Source organism: Oryctolagus cuniculus, chromosome 6 (genome assembly GCF_051225735.1).
Source record: "Oryctolagus cuniculus isolate XC-2025 breed Fujian yellow rabbit chromosome 6, ASM5122573v1, whole genome shotgun sequence".
Lineage (NCBI taxonomy): Eukaryota > Metazoa > Chordata > Mammalia > Lagomorpha > Leporidae > Oryctolagus > Oryctolagus cuniculus.
The window spans coordinates 158184293-158208870 of NC_142872.1; the positions used below are offsets into that span (position 1 = coordinate 158184293).

Sequence of the window (24578 nt, forward strand, 5' to 3'; positions counted from 1 at the left end):
CATCCACCAAAGTTTCACTCTGCCCAATATTCCCACTCCATTCAGATAGCCACTTTCTCAAGACATTTTATCAGCCCTTTCTTTAGAACTACTTTCACAAACTGATTATTAGCCTTGGGGGAAAAAACCTGTTATCTCACAGATGGTCTTTGTTTTACAGAAATTTTTCATTATCTAATTTACAAGCAATGATCATAAATGAGTTATTTCAGACTAACTTCATATATAAATAGAAGATAGGGGAAATAACTCCCATGTCTAATCAGTAAGGATTTAAGACTGTATCTTAGTGTCAAGTATTGGCCAGAGTGTGGAAAAATATGTGTTCAAAAATTGCTGGTAAGAGTGTAGACTTAGGCAAGATTTCTAGAAGAAGTTTTAGCAGTTTGACCACCACACGATTGTTTCCCTGTCAGCCAACACTTCCGTTCCAAGCACTTCATCCTACAGAGATAATTGGGCAGGTATTCCAAGATATTTTACACAGCTGGTCATCACAGCATTGTTTATAATTGCAAAACTATTGGGAGCAAGCTAAATTTCCATCAAAGAGAAACAAATTAAATTACAGCACATTCTATTGATGAATACCACAAATTCATGGGAAGAAGATGTATTTATATAAATTGGGACAGAATGGCTTTTTAAAGACATATTGACTAAAGGTAGATTTTAAAACCCTTGAAACAAGATTGATGCTAATGGTTGTCTTCTAAAACCCATTTGCCCATTCTCCTCTAACAAGAGAACATCAGATTGTAGTCAGACATGCTATGGTTTAACATAATGACTACATTTGCAAGCTTGCTTTGCGGAGTGGGGTGGCCATGAGACCAACGTGAGGGGGACAATTGTGAACCATTCCCAGGCTGGGTTTAGGGTGATGGGCACGACTTTGGATCCCTTTCTCCTCTTCCTTGGAACTGGAATCTGGATGAGTCTCAAGCCACCTTGCACTATGAGAACAGAGCACACCTTATGGAAGGCAGAGTAACAAATTAGAAGGCTCCTGGGCCCATAAACACCCAAATCAGAGCAGCCCTGGTTTGCCTGCCCAGATAGAAACCCATGAAAATAATGAATCCGTCCCTTCTTTAAGACGCCCTACTTTGGGGTCATTTGTTGAAGTAGGCCAGCCTCTGTTCTAAATAGTACAAAGAGCGGATTCTTATACATAGAGTAGAATGGCTAGATAAAGGGTAGTTAAGTGGGGTGTATAGGTAAGTTAGATAAGAAGGTAGTTTGGCAGGTGGCTTAGATATGTGGGTTAGAGAGGTAGGTTAGATAACTTTGGAAAACGCTCCTCAGAATGATAGTAATTATCTAGAACAGAATCAGGTATTTCTGATGTCTTGGATATAGCTGTCCATGTCGCATAGCATTTTAACATCATCATGTGATGTTTTTTCAAATCAATAGAATTTAAGAAGTTTCACATATATATAAAAGAATATGCAAATAATGCTCTCAAAGGAGAGCGCTTTGTGCAAAGTTGAGAATATTCAAAAGAAAATGATATAAATCTGAAGATTATTCACAAAGACATCCTTCCCAAAGGCTTTAGGTATTATCAAGATGTTGCACCAAGTAGGTGTCCAGCCTCTCACGATAGCAGTTTGAGGGGGGTCGACATCAGGCACATGGTGACTTGTCAGGCACTGAGAAACTTGCTGTGATAGGCCAGACTGGCAGCATCCTGTTTTTCAGTAGATAATGATCCACGGATCAGTTCTTTTTAAAGAATTGTTTCAAGCATGGAGAAATACATTTTGGCTCATTACAATTATTAATTTTCGTCAGGCAGATGTGACTTTTAAAAGTTTTTTTTGTTTTTTTTTAATTTATCCAAGAGAGAGAGAGAGATCTGCTTCATTCCCCAAATGGCTACAATGACCAGAGCTGGACCAATCTAAAGCCAGGAGCCACTAGCCTCTCCTGAGCCTCCCACATGGGAGCAGAAGCCCAAGGACTTGGGCCATCTTCCGCTGCTCTCCTAGGCACATTAGCAGGGAGCTGGATGGGAAGTGGAGCAGCCGGGACCTGAATTGGTGCCCTATATAGGATACGTGTGCTGCAGATGGCAGCTACGCCACGGTGCCGGCCCCAAATTTTAAACCTTTTTATCTTTCACACAGTCAGGGTGGGGACTCCCCCAGTGCAAAACTTGGCCCTCAGCAGAGGCTAGGTGAGTTGGTGAGAAATATGTGATTATGAAGTGCTTCTTTCTTCCAAATTGTCTTTGTCGATGAGGTACACAGGATGAGTTAAATAAGATAATGAATCTTAAGTACTCAGCGCAGAATCTGGCATATGATACTGATTAAAAATTAGTAATTTTTATCCTTAAAATGCACATGCTGGAGCGGGTATTCTGGTGCAGTGGTTAAGCCAGAGCTTGTAACACCACATCCCATTCTGCAGCACCAGCTCGAGTCCCAGCTGCTCCACTTCCTGTCCAGCTCCCCACTAATGCACCTGGGAGAGCAGTGGAAGATGGCCCAATGTCGGCCCCTGCCCACCACGGAGAGGCCAGGATGGAGTTCCAGGCTTCTGGCTTCAGCCTGGACCAATCCTGGCCATTGTGGTTGTTTGGGGAACAAACCAGTGAATGGAGGGTCTTTTTGTGTCTGTCTCTCCCTCTAGGTTTCCTTCTGCCTTTCAAATAAATCTCCAGAATAAAATGTTCAGTGCTTCTCTTAGAAATCCCACTTTGGGAAATCTCTCTTCATGAGATAATCTACAACAGGGAAATGCCTCATGTACAAAGATGGTCAGTGCAGGATTCTTTCTATTGGGAAAATCTCATCTCCATCTAAAAGTTCAAGAACAGCATCCTGGCTAAAGATAGGTTACATAATCATTATAAATGTCTACACGAATTTGTGATAGCCAAACCTTAAGACGATTGTCCATGATAAGTGGGGAAAAATCTTTCACTAGGGTCGGTCCTTGCTTTCCTTATAGTTTACTCTAGTGAGTAGCCAGGGGAGGCCCTTCCTGGGGTCTGAGTCAAAGCATGTTGCTCTCCTGTACAGGCAAACATGAAGGATGCTTTCTTATTTTAGAGTGAAAATTAAAATCCTTACAGTGGGCCATAAACTTCTATTTTATCTGCAACACCTTCCCCAGCCTGCCCTCACTTATCTGAGCTCATTTCTCACATTTTTCTTCCCTGGCTCACCTGCTCCAGCCATGCTGGTCTCTCTGGTCCTCACCCTGCTGCCCAGGGCCTTTGCCAGAACCAGGACTGGACCCCTACTTCCTACAAGTCCCTCTCAGCTCATTAGAAAAAGCTCCTCTGTTGCTTTTATGTGTAGCAGCATCTCTCCCCACTGTCACCTCCTTCATCCCGCTTCCCCTGGCCAGGTGATCAGCATCCTCTGCATTTGTGTGCACATATTAAGGCATTTTGGGTATCGCCACATTTTCCTCTTTCTAGAAGGCCACAGGCAAAACCAAAGTCACAAGAGTTGCAAGCCTCCCAGCTGGCTCCACCCACCTGACAAGTCGTTGGTCTGGTTGTTTAAACAGTAGCAGTATCTTGTGGGGAACTTGGCTGGGTCCACTGCCTTCAGGTTAGAAACTGTGAAGGGAAATGGTTCACATGGGGACCCCGGCAGGCTGGCCCTGCAGGGCCCCTCCCAGCCACCACCCCCAGGAAGAGCCAGCCCCTTCTCACTGTTGTAAATGGCCACCGACAACTTGTGGAAGGCGAAGGAGCTGTAGGAGGTAACACTCAGCAGGGAGAAGAACTTCTTGCTCTCTGCTGAAAGAGACCAGTAGAGGGACACCTACTGAGACACATAGTAATAAATGAATGATAATATAGCTGAGCCAACAGATATGAGAATGATAGGGCAATAAACAAATGATTAAGAAAACAATAAAATGACAAATTACAGAAGTAAAACCAAAACCCTACAGCATATGTGTCTCTCGGCTCTATGATGTCTCTTGAAACCTATTAGCTCTCTGAGAAGCTTCTGCAATGAATTTCCATAGTCTTTGTTTTAGTAGATCGATGAGCCATTGATTGAATACATGCTACTTATAACTTCTTTTGCTAGAAACTGAAAGAACATAGAAGACTGGGAGAATATCGTAAGCACTCGGTAGGACCCCTCTTTTAAAGAAAAATTCATAATCTTATTAACTTAATGAGTAATTGAAAACTTCTGATAATAGTCACAATCGCAAAGCCTGCACATGTACTACGTTGGAGCTGTTTGCTCTACAAATGCTCATAAATCTCCCACTTCGTGTTGTTTGCCGTCTCATCGCGTGTTAGGCAACACCCCATAGGCTCTACCCTGGCTACGAGGAAACAGAGAAATGCCGTGTCTTATCCAGGTCACAGAGCAGCCCGGAAGAGAAGCTAGGACAAGACAAAAATGGGCTTGGATTGTGTCTACAGAATGATGTACCTTTTAAAGCTCTGCTCACCATCCCATTCACGAGCTCTGTGAGGTTAAGCGTAGACAGATCCACTGACCTTGCAGGGAGCTCTGAAAGATACGCGAAGATAATGTCATGGGCAGACAGTTCCTCAATGCAGATACATTCCTCTTGGGACACGTGCTAAGCCCACACCAAGTGCCAGGAACAAGGGGTTCAAAGATAAGAGGCACGTCCCATCCCCAGGAGGTGATAGGCAATGACACAGTGATGGATGTCGAGAGAAGTGCGAATGAAACACATGTTCCTAGTGACTATTTTATCTCTATTTTTGAAGAGAACAGAAATGGGTGGAAAATGTCGCGTCGACGGGAAGCCCAAGGACATCACAGGCATTCTCAAAAGCGCTGCGTTTGGAAAGGCTCACGAGTGGTGGAGACGCTCGGTCCCTGGCTGTGCAGGGACATCGGCTGGAAAGAAAGATGGTTTTTTGATCCCACAGTAATTACGCTTCAGCTCCAAGAGATACAGATTTAACGAGGCTGGCAGAAGACCCCAACAGCAGTACTTAAAAAAATAAAATACCCCAGGTGTCAGTGTGTGCAGCCAGGTGGCACGACACTGCTGGATTAAAGTCTCTGCTTCTCACCAATGTGTCTTGACTGAAACAACAGCTCATGGATGGGCATAGTGGTTGAGGTTCTTCTTTATAGTTTTATAATGTGCTTTTCAACTTAACGTTTAGACGATGAGTAGAGAGATGCTTTCATCCCCACTGTGTGTGTGTGTGTGTGTGTGTGTGTGTGTGACACAGGCCCAGAGAAGTGGGACAGTAGCTGGGCACCACAGAATTGGGGTGAGGTCTCACCTGTGGTTGCAAGAAATACCACCACCTTTTCCTTCCTCTCTCCTCTTCTAAGGCCAGATGCTGGGAAGGGAAAAAGTTATCATCAGAGAGCTGCTAGAGTCCAAACCAGCCTCACTGAGCTGGAGAAGGTGGGAGGCACCTGCCCCTCTACCTCTACATCTCCTTGGACTGCCTGTGGCCCAGAATCCCACCTTTAAATAAATATGCAAGGTGATTTTAATGCAATGGGTCTAATCTTGCCCACTCCCCTAACAGGGTCAGAGAGAAGTAATTTGCATTGATTTGCACAACCAAGCAGTGGAAATGAAGGGCTCAGAAAGGACTTCCTAGACCTGTGGAGCAGCATGTGTCCCTTCCAGACTCCCATGCTGCCAAAGACAAACATGTCAAAAGACACTTTGAAGTGTCAAAGGCACTCATTCATTCATTCAATCAACAGATACCCAGTAAGGGCTGAGCAACAGGCTAGGTGTCGTATGTAAGGAGATAAATGGGAGAGAATGAGGCGTTTGGCCACACGGAACTTCCTCTGTGTGGCCTGGGTAGAGAAGAGGAGATTCTGGATGGACAAATGAGGAGGGTCTGCGAGGGAGCAGCCAGCCGCTGTGAGCACTGGCCTGGCACAGGGAGCCGCAGAGGGCCACCCCGTGGAAGGGACTTTGAGCAGACCTGGAGGATCAGTTGTTTTGTATTAGATATCGACTCACTCTGCATTTGTTACTGTGACTCACAGAAAGCATTTTGCAGGTTACATTTGGATAGAGAAAGTGCTTTATGATAATTTCAAGTTTTATTTATTTCTTTGAGAGGCAGGCAGAATTGCTATTTGCAGGTTCACTCCCTAAATGCAACACAGTGGCCAAAGCTGGGCTGGGCCAAAGCTGGGAGCCAGGACCTCAGTCCAGGTCTCTCATGTGAGTGACACAGAAACCTAACTACTTGCACTGTCACTTACTGCCGGCCAGGGTCTGCACTGGCAGGAAGCTGGAGTTGGGAGCCTTGGCCACGTGTTGTGCCCAGGCACTCCAGTGTGAGACGGGGGCATCTTAACTACAAGACTACCAGCCTACCCCTCTGTGACCTTATAGAGGGAAAAACCAGGGTACAGTACATTGAGTCAGGGTTGGGGACTGGCCTCCTACCTGTTGCACCAAGGAGAGCCCCATCTTTTTCTCTCTTAACTTCTTTACTTCCAGACACTGAAATAACAATGTTTTAAATGAATGAAATAATATCCTGGCAGTACAGGCTTGCACAATTTATAACGTTCTTGGAAGCCATAGTGATAGACCAAAATCCCACATTAGGCTAGACACAGGTAGTTCAGCTCTTTGTACATGTTGTCCTCTCCCAATTTACTTTTTTTATTGTGGTAAGAATATCAAACGTGAGATCTACCTCCTTAACTGTTAGGTGCACAGCATCATGCTGTTAACTGTAGGCACTATGTTGTACGGCAACATCTCTAGCACTCACTCATCTTGCATGCCTGAAACTTTATGCTCTCTGCGCCACAAGCTTTCCAATCCACCCCCCACCCCGTCAGGCCCTGGGGACCACCTTTCTGCTCTGTGCTGCTAAGAGTTGTGACTACGAGGCATCTCATGTAAGTGACATCATGCAGTATCTGTCCCGTGACACTTGTTTCATTTAGCATGATGGCCTCAGGGTTCATCTAGCAGAATTTTCTTTTTAAAGGCTGAGTAATATTGCACAGTGTGTGTAGACTACATTTTTGTTCTTCATGCATCCACTGATGGACATTTAGCTTGCTCCTCTCTGCTTGTCAAGTGCCCTGGTGAAAACCAGGTCAGCTCAGTTGTTGCCTGTTGAACCCTATTTGGCTTTACCAGTTACCAAGTGTTTCAGTTCAATATTAGAGCTTCCAGGGTTAGAGCTGGGAGGGGTGTGTGGGTGTCCTTTCCTGCAGTGAAATTATCAGAGGTGGGGGCTTATGCTAGAATGAAAGGAAGTCCGAGACAAGTATTTATGATTAAGTGGGCCAGAAGCTTTCCAGCAACCAGAGTCCAACTGTCTCCCTGCACCGCCCAGCCCTGTGCACGAGCATCTGGCTCTGTAGCAGCTGCCATGAGCTCTGTGGGTGGCACACTGACCTTGCTTCTCATTTGCCCATGCAGATGAGGGACCCAGCATCATCCGAGCTCCAGATAGCCAGGCTGCTGCAGGGCTGGCAGAATTCTCACACCTTCCTAGCCGCAGTAATAGGCCCTGTGCAGTCTTTGTTCTTTTTCTTTCTTTCTTTTTTTAGATTTATTTATTTGAATGGCAGGGATACAGAGAGAGAGAGAGGGAGAGAGATCTTACATCTACTGGTTCAATCCTCAAATGGCTGCCACGGGCAGTGCTCTGCCAGGCTGAAGCCAGGAGCCACATGGGTGGCAGGGACCCAAGCACTTGGGCCATCTTCCGCTGCTTTCCCAAGCCATCGGCAGGGAGCTGGATCAGAAGTGGAGCAGCTGGGACTTGAACCAGTGCCCATGTGGGATGTGGGCACTCCAGGCAGCGGCTTTACCCATTAGCCACAGTGCTGGTCCCATAAATAAATATTTTTTTTTAAATGCCACCATAGTGGCAACATAAAGCTGGCACTTTTCTCACTTCTTCAAGCTTGGTATTTCATCACCTTTTATCTTTGTGACTACCTGCAGAGCAAAAGTTCCCATTTAAAAAGGGGAGAACATTAGAGGCTCAAATATGGTAAATATCTATGGAAAACTCTCATTATTCAAAATACATTGGAACAATTTGTGTTCTCAAGGACACCAGTGGCTAGAGAAGGATGTATTTATTTGTTTATTTAAAAGGCAGAGTGACAGAAAGTGGGAAAAACAGATCTTTCATGTGCTTTTTCACTCCCCAAATGCCTGCAACAGCCAGGGCTGGGCTAGGCTAAAGCCACGGGCCAGGAACTCCATCCAGGTCTCCCATGAGGGTGCAGGAATCTAAATACTTGGGCCATCTGCTGCTGCCTCCCAGCTGCATTATCAGGAAGGTGGACTGAAAGCGCAGAGTAGCCAGGACTTGAACCAGCACTCTGATATGCAATGTGGGCAGCCCGAGTGGGCCCACTGCACCACAACACCTGCCCGGGGGGAGCTTTTTAACTATATAAGCACTTGAACCTTTTGCTATTTGAATCACACGAATGTTCTAATTAAAAACAAATACAATTTTAGAAATAAAGATCAAGTAAAAATCAAATCATACCCCAAAATTATCCTGCTTGTTTCCCAAATGCTCAGGAGGAGACACCCAGTCCCTGACTCCTGTGTGTGCTCTGTGGTGCAGTGCCTTCACCATCACCCTGCACAGCCTGTTCCAGGCCATCAGAATGGGAGAGATGATGATGGCAAACAACAGTACCTCCCATTACAACATCTTCTCTCAAAAACAAAATATGATCTTTGTGGATTTGATAAGATCTTGAGAATCCAAGTATTCAGTGAATCATAAAGTAATCAGCAGATCATAGGAACCATTGCTATCACTGTGGAGCTTTAGAGAGGACAATTTCCACTTAGGGTTGGAGAAACTAGTGTCACTGAAGTCAAGGAATTTGCCCTAACTTGCTAGCTAGGGAGGAGCACCTGCCACTTACCTGTTGCAGGTAGGAAGGTCATTCCTTTCTCTCTCTTGATTTCTCCTCTACTGCCAGACACTAAGGTAAATAAGTTTGTATCAGGGAAATTATAACCCAGATATAACATCAGAGAGAATTTAATCTAAAACACCCATTCTGTAGATAAGAACATTAAGATCTGCAATTGTGAGTTCATGTGCTTAAAATCCCACATCTATTGTGTTCTTCCATTCAATCATTTGTCATTTATTGAAATACTATAATATTGATGATAAAGTTATTAAGCCTTCCCCCTAGACTTTGCTACGTGATTTGTACACTGCAGAGGCAGACAGCAAGGAAGTGAACTCAAGGATGTAATTATGAAAACATTGAATACTTTGAACAAAACCATGAGTGTGTTTAATACAGAGCATGATCGTGTCTCCGTGACCCAGAGGCCTTGGCTGGGAGGAGCTGCTGAACTGAGATTCGAAGGATGGAGAGTACTGCTTAGTCAACTGATGGAGTGTTCAGTGTGGAGGGAACACCATGTTCCCAGGGTCTGCTTCCTTCAAATAACCATCTGAGGTGGACAGTGACAGAGCATATGGAAAGGAGGTGGAGATTTGCAGGAACTAGCACTAATCAGGCACATCGGATCAGAGAGAGCGTGCAAAGGGCTTGAGATGCTCTCCAAGGAGGAGGAGGGAGTCAATGATGAACTTGCGGGTGCGTGAGAATGAGGAAGGAGCTTGGAAATTGGCTTTTGAAAACTTATAGAAAGATCACTCAGGCTGAAGAGTGGAGAACAGTCAAGAAGAGACGAGAGGAGAGGCAGGGGGCTGATGAACAAAGCTCTCTCCTGATGCAGAAAAGAGAAACAATGGTTTGGAAGAGAACAGTAGTAGTGGAAGCAAAGAGAATCCTGTTGCATAAACGAGACTCAAATGCAAAAGTCAAGGAGAAGAAAAAAACAGGCAAAGGGAATTAATGATTGCCCACTTGAGCAAAGTCGGGATTCCAAGCAGAGATGCTGGCTGCGGAGATTCTCTAAAGCACGTGAGCACCCAAACTTAACACAGGCTGAGCATCCCCAACCCCAGGATCTGAAATCCAGAATCTGAAACCCTCCGAGCACCCACACAATGCCCAAAGTGAAAACTCTACACCACGAAACGTTGTTTCATGCATGAAGTCATTACAACTGTTATAAAAATTACCCTCAGGCTATGTGAATAAGGTGTGTATGGAACATAAGTGAAGTTCATGCCTAGACTTGAGATATCTCGTGATGGAAATGCAACTATTCCACAATTCAAAAAATCTAAAAGCCAAAGCTTCCTGTCCCAGTCATTTCAGAGAAGTCTTGCTCAACTTGTTCAGGAGCAATTAGACTTACCTGTGTTCCAAAAGGTCAGGACACAGGTGAGGCCTACACACAGCCTCCCTGGAGAACACTGTAGCAGGAATCCCAGCATGGTTGTAGCCACCTGGAAGCAAGCAAGCAAATGCTTGAAGGAAACAGGTTGGATCACCAAGTATATTTATGCTGAATGTTCTTTGAGGACAGTTTCTGCAACTCGTTAAAATTAAGACCTGAGGCTGGCGCCGCGGCTCACTAGGCTAATCCTCCGCCTAGCGGCGCCGGCACACCGGGTTCTAGTCCCGGTCGGGGCGCCGGATTCTGTCCCGGTTGCCCCTCTTCCAGGCCAGCTCTCTGATGTGGCCAGGGAGTGCAGTGGAGGATGGCCCAGGTGCTTGGGCCCTGCACCCCGTGGGAGACCAGGATAAGTACCTGGCTCCTGCCATCGGATCAGCGTGGTGCGCCGGCCGCAGCGCACCGGCCGCGGCGGCCATTGGAGGGTGAACCAACGGCAAAGGAAGACCTTTCTCTCTGTCTCTCTCTCTCACTGTCCACTCTGCTTGTCAAAAAAAAAAAAAAAAATGAAGACCTGAAAAACGCTGTGTACTAGTTAGGAAGGTAAGTGAATGCTGAGATAGCTATTTAACTGCACAATCTCATCTACTTAATTCAACAACAGAACCTGAATTCTTGCTTATTTCCCTCTTTAGGGTGGCCTGAGAGGGAATTCTCCACACTGCCACCTTGGAAGCTCCACCCTCTTGTATTTCATTAACTGGTGTCAAGGCCTCCTAAGTCACTAAGTTACACGGCAGTGGAAGGGAGAGAGCTGGAGGGTTACTTAGCAACTCTTGCGCTTTGGAAGGAAGTGATGTGTTTGCTGTTACAGATCATGCCGGAATTACTCCACATTTCTCTGTTTTAAGTGCAGGAAATCTAGGAATATGAGGCTGGCTGGAGCATGACTATTCAGGGAGTACTAGTATCTCTTCCTTGGTTTTCCTGGCTGTTTAGCTGGGACACAGTCTCCAGTTCAGCATCACTACTGCTCACACAGAGGAAAATGATACATGAGTACATGTGAGTGTCTACAGCACTGTCGGCCAGTTGCTATGTGGAATCAGCAGGATAATTAAAGCTGAGAGACTGAGGCTAAAAGGAGTGATGGTGAGGCTTCATTGTGCACTTGCTGTGTGCCAGGCAGTACACAGAATGCTGAAGACTAAACTCTGAAAACGACATGATCACCGTGTGTAGGTATGAAAGTAACACCCGTTTAAAATGTAGGCTGTGTAAACTTCGCTTGAGAAGAGCAGAAATTTTCCATTGGTAGGCACTGGAATCAATCTGGAAGGTGAGCTGGGAGTGGAAGAAATTCCTGAGAATTTGCTGTGCTTGGGTTTACTTCCTGGCCCTGTCATTTGTTATCAGACAAGTTAATAAACAGCTTGGTGTCTCAGTTTCCACATTCAAGGCTGTCACAAGGGCCAAAATGTGTTATAAAACATGATAAAATACAGAGAGAGTATATGGTGCCGAGTAAGTTTCCATAAGAGTGTTTAACACATAGATACAAGATGTTGGTACTCTAATAGTAGGCAAGACAGACAAGGGTTTCGACCTGATGGGATTACAGTCTTCAGTTCTGTCTTACAGAGACCGGATCAGATGGCCAAAACTCTACTCCAAAATAAGGTTGTCATTATTTCCCTGCAGTCTCCATAGCTATTTTTGGACAATTATTCATAAATCATTGTTTCTTCAATGACACTTGCAGAAAAGCAAGTCATGTAAAGATAGACAATAATAATGTACTGGGGAGGATTAGAATAAGCCAGCCCAAAATATGCCACTTTGGCACATGGATTATTCTGAGCTTCAGGCCATACAGTCAGCAGCTGTAGAAGTCTTCTCAGAGCTTCCCTTATCGGACCCAGTGCAGGAATTTTGGAGGAGTGAATACTGCTGTAAATCCCCTCTCCCGGGGGTATTTCACAACCAGGAGGAAAACAGCTGGCCTTGAGCTAGGCCTGCACAACCAAACCTTACTAAGATAGCCCGTATCTTCTATTGGTCCCCCCATATATTTTCCTTCCCACCACGTTCCACCTCTAAATACCTCTAAACCTCCCGAGCCCCTTCCCTTTGTCTTATCACTTCGTTGTGGATTTATTGAATGCTTGCTAAGAAGGTATAAAAACCTCCAAGTCTGACTGTCCCCTTGGGATTTTCATTTCATTTATTTGAGCCCTCCTGCCCCAAGCCAATGCAATAAGCCGTTTGCTCCTGTTAATCCATTTTTGGTCAGTGCAATTTGTAGGGCTCCAGGTACTGAATGTAGGAGGACAGACCGAAAAAATGTTCCCTCCTTGATAGTGTAATTTATTGAGCCTCCACTTTGGGAAAGAATTTCTGCTAGTTTGCAGTCATCCTATGAGAGAGACACTGCTATTGCTATTACACAGAGAAAGACCTGGGGATCAGAGAAGGAGCCGCATCCCTCTCATGAGCCCATGGCCATTCCATGGGAGAAATAAAACTTGGACCATCTCTCATACACTTTTTCCAAAATCTTATTCTGCCTCAACATACCATCCCAGGGGAACACCAAAGGACTGGATGTTGAAAACAAACAAAATTGGTTATTTCAAAGCATTTTGGAGGACAGGAGGGGTTAGAAATCCAAGTAACAATCCTGGGAGAAGGACTGAGAACTTTTGTGTAGTCGATGAGCAAGGAATCTCAACAAGACCCTTGTGAATTAATTCACAGCAAGTCCACATTGTATCCTGGATCTGGACGTGTGCAAAATCTCTGGAGTCTCCATTAGGCCTTGTATTACTTTATCTGTGTATCACAAGGATCACAGATCAACCCAGATTAGTTTAACCTGACAAGCCTGCCTTTCTCAGCATACCATGAAGCAAACAAGACAATCAGATACCGAATCAGCAGACAGTAGGGAGATGAGAACCAGCCCAAAGTAACACTTGATTTAGGCCAGTGCTAGATGTTCTTAACACATTATGATGGTCCATTTACTCAGCCATCTTCCCTGTTAGTCCCAGCTCCCTCTTCATGAGGAGGGACCCAAGGCTTGGGGACTGGTTCAATGGCATTAGGTGATGAGGACAATCTTGAACTTTAAAATCAGGTTGTTGTCTCCAGAGTCTATGAGACAACACCAAAGGTTCAGGGTCTGCCTTTAAGCTAAATATCTAATGAAAGAGTGGTGAAGGCTAATATTTGTTGAACTATCTAATCTGTAAGGAGTTTGCATATGGTAACTCATTGGTCATCAAAGTAAGACTTCTCATTAGGTTCTAATTTTACAATTTGAAGAAACTGAGGCTTGGATGTGCAAGTGACACAAGAGAATGCAGGCAGGTCAATCAGGATTGGAACCTTTATATTTGCCATCAAAATTCACAGTTGGTTGGCCACTGATTAAGAAAACCCAGTTGTGTGTCATTTAATGACAGGGACACATTCTGAGAAATGCACTGTTGGGCGAGTTTGTCATTGCATAGATATCACAGACTGTATTTACACAAACTACAACAGCTGTGGCATCACTGAGCTGTATAATCTTTTGGGACCACCTTTGTATATGTGGCCTTTCATGAGGAGCAAGAAAGTACAACTTGGAGCTGTTCCCTTGAGGCCAGCCATCTTTAAGGGCATTCTTTTTGCTCATTCCAATTCTTTCTATTGAAGACCACGTTTCCTTTATCACAGATATGAGGATAAGCCATCCTCTCAGCTGATGATTACATTAAGATCTTAATCAGGCCGGCGCCGAGGCTCACTAGGCTAATCCTCCGCCTAGCGGCGCCGGCATACCGGGTTCTAGTCCCGGTCGGGGCGCCGGATTCTGTCCCGGTTGCCCCTCTTCCAGGCCAGCTCTCTGCTGTGGCCAGGGAGTGCAGTGGAGGAGGGCCCAAGTGCTTGGGCCCTGCACCCCATGGGAGACCAGGATAAGCACCTGGCTCCTGGCTCCTGCCATCGGATCAGTGTGGCGCGCCGGCCGCAGCGCGCCGGCCGCAGCGTGCCGGCCGCGGCGGCCACTGGAGGGTGAACCAACGGCAAAGGAAGACCTTTCTCTCTGTCTCTCTCTCTCTCTCACTGTCCACTCTGCCTGTCAAAAAAAAAATCCTAATCAATAGTTTAAGGGGCAGAATGGAAAGCAATAGACTGTGATCAAGAGATGGAGTCTTAGCTAAGCACAGTGTAGATACTGGATGATAGAAATTGCTCTCATATCATTCAGCATGCAGGAGCCCAGAGCTGGGAATTATAGCAGGCGCATTCCTTAGCTGGCCTCATGCTTTGGGGAAGAAGGGGAACCAAAGGGGTCTTAAAATATCTACAGTATACAGCTTACCTGTCTCCTGAGCAGGATAAATGACTTCAAAGAACTTACACAGCCAGAAAGATTAACAGCTAGGTCAGAGCTGTGGGGTTTATATGAGCTCTTAGTGAAAGATAGGAGTGGGGGAAGGTTTGACAACTTTGCTTTAAATCCTCCTGAAGAAAAAAAAAAAGGGAATAATAATCCTACCCAAAACTCTGGGCGGTGTAAGAGGATCAACTCTATTGGAGGAAAAAATGCTTGTGTGATAAGCTGAATAGAATCCGTGAGTGGAATGACAATCCATCGATTCAGCAAAGGGTGGGAAACCTTCCTGATGATAATTACACGTATTCAAGGAGCAGAATAGGAGGCACCTGGTGATGATGTCTCCTTCCTGTCGTACAGGTCTGTGGGCCAAGCACCATCTGGCATACAGACCAGTAGAAATCTTTTAAAGAGAAGGCTGGTCCATTTTGTCAGGTGCCTAGAGCAGGAAAGGCAAACCCCACTGCCTGCGTTTATATAGCCTATGAGCTCAGAATGGCCCTATATTTTTATTCTGTTTTCTAATTTTTAAAGATTTTATTTATTTGAGAGGCAGAGTTACAGACAGAGAGAGGGAGACACAGAAAGAAAGGTCTTTCATCTGCTGGTTCACTTCCCAGATGGCCGCAATGGCTGGGGCTTGGCTGATCCAAAGCTAGGAGCCAGGAGTTTCTTCCAGGTCTCCCATGCAGGTGCAGGGGCCTAATCAGTTGGGTCATCTTCCACTACTTTCCCAGGACATAAGCAGAGAGCTGCATTGGAAGAGGAGCAGCTAGGACACGAACTGACACCCATATGGGATGCAGGAGCTGCAGGCGGAGGCTTAGCTGACTACATCACAGCGCTGGTCTGGTCTTACATTTTTAAATGCTTGAAAAAATTCATAAAGATTATTTTGGGATATGCTAAAACTGTATGTCCTTAGACTTCAGTGTCCTTTAATGAAGTTTTATTGGAACATTGCTATACTCCTTTATGTATCACAGATGGTAGCATTTTGTCTAGACCAGCACAGTGGAGCATTTGTGATAGGTATTGTATGATAAACAAAGCCTAAAATTGTTACTGTCTCTTTATGGGGAAAATTTGCCACCTCCTTGTGTTTAGGAACTTATATAGCTAGATTCTTTATACTTTTAGGCACCACATTCAAGCTGCTTATCTTGGCTATAGGAGTTGCCTGCCAACTTGTCACTAGTGCTATTGTTTGAACACAGTTTGCAATCTCCAAAACTCATGTTGAAATTTAGTTGTTGGGAGGTGATGAGACCTGCAGGAGGTAATTAGATCATCAGGAAGGATTAGTGTCAGGGGCCAGCCCTGTGGCGCAGTGGGTTAAAGCCCTGGCCTGAAGTGCCAGCATCCCATATGGACGCTGGTTCTAGTCCCAGCTGCTCCTCTTCTGATCCAGCTCTCTGCTACGGCCTGGGATAGCAGTGGAAGATGGCTCAAGTCCTTGGTCCCCTGCACCCATGTGGGAGACCCGGAGGAAGCTCCTGGCTTCAGATCGGCACAGCTCTGACCATTGTGGCCATCTGGGGAGTGAACCAGCGGATAGAAGACCTCTCTCTCTCTGTCTCTACCTCTCTCTGTAACTCTTTCTTTCAAATGAATATAATAAATCTTTTTTTTTTTAAAAGAAGGATTAGTGTCTTTCTTAAAAGAGTTCTCACTCTTGCAGGACTGGGGTAGGTACTGCAAGTGCGGGTTGTTACAAAGCAGGGCTGCCATCATGCTTTATCTCTTCCTACCTGTTTGCCCTGCCACTTCCCACCTTAAGTTGAAGCAGCACAAGGCTCTCAACTGAAGCCAAGCAGATGCTAGTGCCATGCTCTTGGGCTTCACAGACTGCAAAGTCATGAGCCACAATAGACCTCTGTCCTTTGCTAATGACCCAGTCCCAAGTGTACTGCACCTGGACACCTTGCTACCATCTTGTTTCCCTGATTTATTTTCCATTACATCAGCCATAGTGAACTTTCAAACAACAACCTAGTTGAGGCATAATGGACATATTATTCAATTCACCCATTTTAAGAATATGGTTCAATGGCTTTTGGTAAATCCAGCAGTCACCACATTCTAGTTTGAGTATTTCCTTGCTGCACTAAGATTTCTCCTGCTCTTTCCCAGCTAATCCGTATCTTTTCCCAACCCTGCTAGACAAAACCATGCGTCTCCTTTCAATCTACAGATTTCCCTTCTCTGGATAGTTCATGTACGTGGAATATGTACATGTGTTGAAAGAGAAATCTCTTGCATGAAAAAAATTGCTTATTTATTCGAGAGGCAGACAGAACAGAGTTTGCAGACACTGGTTCACTTCCTAAGCATCCACAATGTCCAGGATTGGGCCAGGCCAACGTCAGGAGCCAGGAACTCAATCCAGGTCTCACACAAGGGAGGCAGAGACCCAACTACTTGAGCCATCGCTGTTGCCCCTCAGGGTGCACAGGAGCAGAAAGCTGAAGTTGGGAGCCGAGCTAGGATTTGAATCTAGCCACTCTGATAGAGGACGCAGGCATCTCAATGGCCAGGCCAAATGCCCACCTTGAGAAATCTATTAAAGAATTAGATTATATAATTTACCTTGCATAAAATCTTCCTACAGCATTTCTAGCATCTATAATAAAATTCCACTTTTTTGAATTATTTAAGGAATACATCCTTATGTATTTAATATATACAGATTTGGGAACATGATGATTTCCCCCCTCCCATTCATACTTCTTCTCTTCTTTTTCCTCCCTCTTCCTTTCCCAATCTTATTTTTTACAGAGATCAATTTTTCAGATAATTTTTATACTCATAAAATTAACTCTACACTAAGTAGAGAGTTCATTGATTATTATGAAGAAAAAAGAAAAAAACAAACTAAAAAAATATTCCTCAACAGTCAAAGCACAGGCTGTTCAAAATCAATGCATTCAAAGTGTCTGCATAGATTACATTTGAGGTACTCTGTTACTATGGATCAGAGAGACCATCTGGTATTTATGTTTTTGTGTCTGTCTTATTTCATGAAGTATAATGGTTTCCAGTTGCACCCATTTTCTTGTAAATGAAAGTATTTCATTTTTTTCTACTGCTGTGTAGTATTCCATAGTGTATATATACCATAATTTCTTTATCTGGCTCTCAGTTGAAGGACATCTGGGTTAATTCTAAATCTTAGCCATTGTAAATTGAGCTGAGACAAACATGTTGTACAGATCACTCTTTCATATGGTGATTTAATTTCCTTTGGATAAATTCCCAGGCGTGGGATGGCTGGATCATATGGTAGGTACATACTCAGCTTTTTGAGCAATCTCCATATTGTCTTACACACAGTGGCTGTACCAGTTTACATTCCCGCCTACAGTAAATTAAGGAACCTTCTCCCACATCCTCACCAGCATTTGTTGTTTGTTGATTTCTGTATGAGAGCCCCTCTAATGGGGGTGAGGTGAATCCTCATTGCGGTTTTGATTTGCATTTCCTGATGGCTAGCGATCCTGAGCATTTTTTCATGTGTCTATAGCCCATTTGAATGTCCTCTTTTGAAAAATGTCTGTTCAGGACCTTTGCCCACTTTTTGACTAAGTTGTTTTTTTTGTGGTTGTTTAGTTTCTTGAGCTCTTAATAGATTCTGGAAATTAATCCTTTGTCAGGTTTCATAGTTTGCAAATATTTTCTCCCATTCTGTCAGCTACCTCTTCACTTTGCTGAGTGATTTTGATTTTTTTTGAATTTGCTGAGACTTGCTTTCTGTCCCAGTATATGGTCTATCTTAGTGAAAGTTCTGTGCACTGCTGAGAAGAATGTTTTTTCTGCTACTGTGGGGTGAAAACTTCTGTACATATTCGTTAGGTCCATTTAGTTCATAGTATCAATTAACTCAGTTGTTTCTTTGTTGATTTTCTGTCTGGTTGATCTATCCAGTGATGAAAGTGGGGGAGTTGAAGTGCCCTGTTACTATTGTATTGGAGTCTATGTCTCCCTTTAGATCCATTAATAGTTCTTTTAGGTAGCCAGGTGCCTTGTAGTTTGGTGCATATACATTTATTATTGCCATGTCTTCCTGTTGTATTGATCCCTTAATCATATATCATGTCCTTTTTTCTCTTTTAACAGTTTTTGTGTTAACATCTATTTTGTCTGATATTAGGATGGCTACACCTGACCTTTAATTTTTCCCTGTTAGTTGCAGTATCTTTTTCTATCCTTTCACTATCAGTCTATGTATATCATTGTTGGTCTTTCTTGTAGGCAGCGAATAGATGTATCTTGGTTTTCAATCCATTCAGCCAGTCTATATCTTTTAACTGGAGAGTTGAGACCATTAACATTCAGGGTAACTATTGATAAGTAACCACTTGGTCCTGCCATTTTTCCACGAATGTTCCTATCATTTATTTTGGACTTCTTTTGTACTTTTACTGGGGGTGGGTTCTGTCTTCACATTCTTTCATGATGACAGATTTCTTCCTGTGTTTCTGTGTGTAGCACATCCTTAAGCATCATTTGTAGGGCTGGACAAGTGGTGATAATTTTTTTAAAATTTCTGTTTGTTATAGAAGGTCTTTCTTGGGTTGACAGTTTTTTTTTCCTCTTAAGACTTGAAATATATCTCCCCATTCTCTCCTAGAATGTAGGTTTTCTGATGAGAAGTCCGCTATGAGTCTAAATGGAGATCCTCTGAAAGTTATCTGGCACTTCTCTTGTGCCCATCTTAGAATCTTTTCTTTTTGCTTTATTGTGGAAAGTTTGACTACAATGTGTCATGATGAATATCTTATCTGGTCATATCTGTTAGGAGTTCTATGCACTTCCTGTACTTGGACATTCCTTTCTCCAAGTTAGGGAAGTTTTCTGTAATTATTTAAGTAGGCCTTCTTCTAGTCCCTTCTCGTTCCATACCTTCAGGCACTCTTAAGACTCATATGTTGGGTCTTTTGATAGTATCCCCTATATCTCCAACACTGTTTTTAAGTTCTCTGATTTCTTCTTGTTTTTGATCTGACTATAAAATTTCAGATATTTGTTTTCTAGCTTGGATAGTCTTTCTTCTGCCTCACCAACTTTGATGTTAAGACTTTCCATTGTATTTTTTATTAGATCTATTGAAGTCTTCATTAAGTATTTTATTTTGATTTCTCTTTAAGATCTCATTTTCATGGGAAAAATTTTCACTCATGTCATATATAGTTTTGTTCATGAATTTGCTTCTGATTGCTTCTGAGTAATCTGATGATTAATTTTTTGAATTGCATTTCCAGCATTTTCTCAGTCTCTTCTTCTTCACATTCTAATATTGAAATGCTGTAGTGTTGGTTTGGGGGACTTATAGTGTCTTCCTTATTCTTATTTCTTGAATTTTTGCCTTTATTTTTAGGCATTTGTGGAATTTTCTTTGCCTGATGGCTTTTATCTTTGATCGGTGTCTCTGTGGCTTAGTGGTACATCTACACTTTCAGTGAATACCAAGAGGTGTGTGCTGGGTGTGGCCAGGGTGCTCTGTTCAGTGCTCCAGGGTGCTATGAGTATCCAGAGTAAGATCCCAGTTGGGCATGGTACCTCTCCTCTGGTTAACTGGATGGAGAGGAATGTTCACCTCTGTGGGTGCAATCAGTCCTCCTCCTCCCAGCTGAGGAATGCCCAGGTGTTAATCCCTAGTGTGCTCAGCACTCATCAGCACTGCTTTATGAACTACACATATGATCCGTGGAATCTTTCCTGTGAGCACTGTTCCCACTGCTATGAGTGCTCTAGGCAACCGAGGATTTTGTGGAGGTGTGGAGAAGCACTCTGTGGGTGCCCAGAACCTAGTCACACTCTGCCTCCTCTCATGCAGTCACTGTTTCCTCAGTCTCAGCTCCCAGGGCTCTCAGGGTCTATTAGTGGGCTAATCTGCCGTGCTAGCAATCCTGTCTGCAAGGAAACTTAAGTGTCCTAGAGCTGCTGTCTGTGTGTGGTCCTTCCAAGCTGATTTTGATGTCAGTGGGGAATGTCGGTTTTTCTCTCTGATTAAGTCTGTGGTTGGGAGGCATGCAAAGTGTCCACCTGCTGCAGCCATGCCTGCTTTATAATTATGCTGGGCATGTATGAGAGTCCCACAGGTGGGACTTCCCCTCCATTGGGGCAACTCCCCTCCTCTCCACTGCCAGGCAACTGGTGCAGTGGAGGCCCTCTTCCTCAGTTGCTTCTGCATTGGTGTGGTTGCCCTTGCAGACAGGATGGAGGACGACCCCAGTATTTGCTGGGTGCCTGCACAGGAGCAGGGGTGGCTGCTACCTGCCTGTGTCCAAAAATGGCTGCAGGTCTCTGCTGTAGCAGGGAAGAGGGGGGAGAGATGTGCCATCTTTTCTCTCACCACCACCCACCTCTGGGTGATCAGTCACCTGCTGCTGTGGGGGATCCACATTGAACTTTAGAAAATAGAGTTCACCAAGCTCTCCCTCCTGCTATATCAGCAGCACTGTGAGTTTGTCCACTGTCACCTGGTTTGCTGGGGTGGGCATCTTCCTCCCCAGATCCAAGCTGGTGGATCTTTTGCTGCATGTCTGCTCTTTCAGCATGGGTCTGGACCACTTCTACTGCTCATGTAGGATTTCCCACTGCAGTTCCTCCCCACCCAGATTTACCCTGAGAGTAAACTTTCTCCCCTTTTTAAAAATATTAACTTTGCCCTGTGCAAATCAGACCATCCTGTTGCTAGTCTATCATCTTGGAACCAAAATTGCACTTTATCCTGACCCACAAGAACTGATGTAGTAGTTTCCTTCCTATGTCCCTGCCACATGTCATGATACCTGCCCCTTGTTGATAGCCTGTCAGCAGTAGCCTTAGCACCTTTGCACTGGTGGTTCCTGCCAGTTGGGATGCTCTTCCTCTGCCCTTTCAAACACTAGCTTCTTTGTATCTCCAGTTATCACTGTAAATGTCACCCACTGAAGGTGTTGAACCAAAGATCTTGTAATTATTCTGCTCAGCACCATAAACTCTAATTTTGTTGTATTTGTTAGTTGACTTGCTCTTCTATCATCTAGCTCCTTGCCAAAGATCTCAGATCCTTGACACCAGGGCCCCTGATCTTCCACATTCATTTATCACCATATCTCAGGATATGCAGTGCCTGAGGACTCAGTTCTTGGATGTCTTCTCTTTTCTCTCCACGCTTGTTCACTTGGGGATCTTATCCTATCTCATGGTTGTTCATGTTATGTATACTTGGGTTGATAGACCTAGATATGCATGTATAAATATAATCTATGGCCCTGAACAATTTCTCTGACTTCATGCTCAACTACTTACTGGGCCTTTTGATGAAATGTCTTATATGTGTTTCAGATTTAAGGTACACAAAGCCAGGTTCACGCTGTTATGGCACAATCTGCTCCTTCCTCAATCTGTATCTCAGTTAACAATAACTTCACTTATCCAGGTACTAGTACAAAAAACTCTACCATCATCCTACATGATTCTACCTCTCTCACACCACATATCCACTACATCAGGAAATTCTACCATGCTCTGAAAATTTGTCCATATTTCAAATATTTCACACTTTCTCCTGTTATCACTCTGCTTCAAGCCATTCTTTGTTCTCACTTGCACTATTGCCAGTACATTATTGCTTATGTCCTCTCCCCATCCACAGCACCCAGAGAAATTCCTTTTCTAAAAACAAATCAGATTTTCATCACCCTTCAAACAAAAGCTCTGCAGTGACTTCCTTCTGACTCAGAGTAAAAGCCAATGTTCTTAAAATGGTCTAGGAGATCCTTTATGACTTGATTCTTGGTGCTTTTCTAATTTCATCTCTCGTTTCTTTCTTCTACTAACTCTCTGCTCGGCCTGAGGCTGAACTGCCCAGAACCAGAAGATAAACTGGGCATGTTCTCATATCTAATGTGGGGGCAGGACACAGAGCAATCGGGTTTTTTTCAGGGCAGACACTTTACATGTCTGCAGTGTGGGGAAGCCACTGGGTCCTAAGCCCTGTGGATGCCCGTGCTCATTGTTGGAAGCTGACATTATTGGGCACAATAATTGGTTCCTAGGAGTACCTGGATGGTGAGGTAATTAATGGGCTTTTGCTCCATTTCTACAGATAGAGAGGAATTTTCTCAGGGATATAAGTTTTATGTTCTTTCTTTGTAGGTCATGCCATCACCAGAGATGAGGGGTGGGTAAGTTTTGTTAGCTAAGGAATATGTGGTGGCAAGATGCAAGCCCTTTGCATAACTGTAAAGTTGGCCACAGGCCTTGGCTGTGACAGATGTGGGTCTTGCAGATACATGATGGCTGTCCAGCAGATGATCAGTGGTTGTCTACCTTGCCTTTGAGAGGCTGTAGGCACGGTTTCTACAATGAACCAAGTCTGTGGGTCATGACCAGCTCGCCAATGTTCGACACTGTCTTTTGATTCACAGAGTACGTCATGGCAACCTGGCCGAGTTTCACTTTACCGTTGTGTATGCAGTGTTTTCAAGGAGGTTTATGTGCTGGATGCTGCTGATGCCCTGTCCCATAGCCTTTCTCCCTACCTTTGGTTTTCCTGGAGTTGGAGTGGAGTTCCCAGCAAGCCCCCCATTGGCCACATCTCCCTGCTTCCCTACCTTAGGACTTCACCATGCTGAAGCTTGCTCAGCTACAGCACTGGGAAACATGAGAGCATAGAGGATTTAACACCCAGGGGCAACCCTCAGCCAACAAAGAACAGGAGTCAATAACACAGAGTGAGTGAGTGCCCTCGTTGGAAAGGTTGTTTGGTGCATATCACATAACCTCTGAGAGGGTTTCCCATAGAATTGAGCCCAGTTGCTCACAGGGATTAGCTCAGTCATTAATGGCCTTTGTCCCTCCTGGTTTCACTCTACTCCTTCAGATTCCGTGGGATTGTTTTGCAAGTAAACTATTTATACCCAACATCACATCTCTATTTCTGTGCGCACTTAAATTAGGACGATTTGCTGTGTGGACATAGGATAGAGGCCAAAGCTGTCTCTCAGTGAACATCTGTTCTGTGCTGGGTACTTTTGCTGAGTGCTCTACAGTGATTGGTCCAGATGATAAGATTTCAAGGTAGGGCAGTCTCCCCATTTTATAGACAGTAAACCAAAGCACAGAAGGCTTAGATAACTCTCCCAAAGTTCCCATCCCAAGTATCTCCCTCTCATAAGGAAGCAGTTCTCCCTAAGGTACTGACAACAGAGAGAAGCAACATGATGTAAGGATCACTAATTTTCTATCCCATCAATTCAGCCTCTCTGACAACACATTCTTTCTTCTGCCCACATGGCCACATGGTCTGGGAGGCGAAGCTTCTCTAAAAGAAACAGTGTGATGCTGGAGAGTACATGGTCCTGGGCCCAGGTTATGACTGTTTTACTTATACTCTGTTATAAAATGGGAGTAATAATGCCTAAAACTCATAATAATTGAATAATGCTTTAACTAAACCATGCACCTCCACACACTGTGCTGCAAGTGGTACCAAAGGGGTGTTTGATTAACACCATGCTCTCAGAAGCTACTTCCTTCTCTTCTCAGGGCAGGTGCAGAGCAATGCCTGAAACCATGATTAGAGCCACAACCTAGACTGTACAGGTGACTTCCTCTTCCAGCTCACGCTTCGACTCCGTTCTCCCTCGTAATGACTCTCACGGTCCACTTTCTGAGCTGCTTCCTCCAGTTCATCCCAGTCCTTTCCATTCTCTTCCTTACTGTCCAGTGATTCTTGGGAATAGTCTGATTCTTCTGCTTCTGATGAGTAATCTTCATAACTGTTCTCTTCCTCATAGTCGTCATCTGATGCAGCAAGTCTCTTTGTGGCTATAAGCTTTACTTTTGCATTTGATTCTTTTTTCCCCTCAACGTCATTATCCCTTAAATTACCTGTGTTCTTTATCCTGCCTTCCTCTCACCATCTTTTCTCATATTTTATGAATACATTCCTCTCCCCATGTCTCCTGTAACAATAGCA

At 44.3% G+C, this 24578-nt stretch overlaps 1 protein-coding gene across 1 annotated transcript in view; it reads right to left on the reverse strand.

Annotated features, from left to right (window-relative positions):
- Positions 1-10324, reverse strand: part of HHLA1 (HHLA1 neighbor of OC90) — a 34758-nt gene extending 24434 nt beyond the window's left edge. The window contains exons 1-6 of the mRNA XM_089336223.1: positions 10246-10324; positions 8883-8942; positions 5264-5323; positions 4425-4505; positions 3680-3763; positions 3500-3583 (exon numbers count right to left, since the gene is read on the reverse strand). Coding sequence (XP_089192349.1) covers positions 3500-3583; positions 3680-3763; positions 4425-4505; positions 5264-5323; positions 8883-8942; positions 10246-10324 — 448 coding nt within the window. The remainder of the gene's footprint in view (positions 1-3499; positions 3584-3679; positions 3764-4424; positions 4506-5263; positions 5324-8882; positions 8943-10245) is intronic.
- Between the last annotated feature and the right edge of the window lie 14254 nt (positions 10325-24578).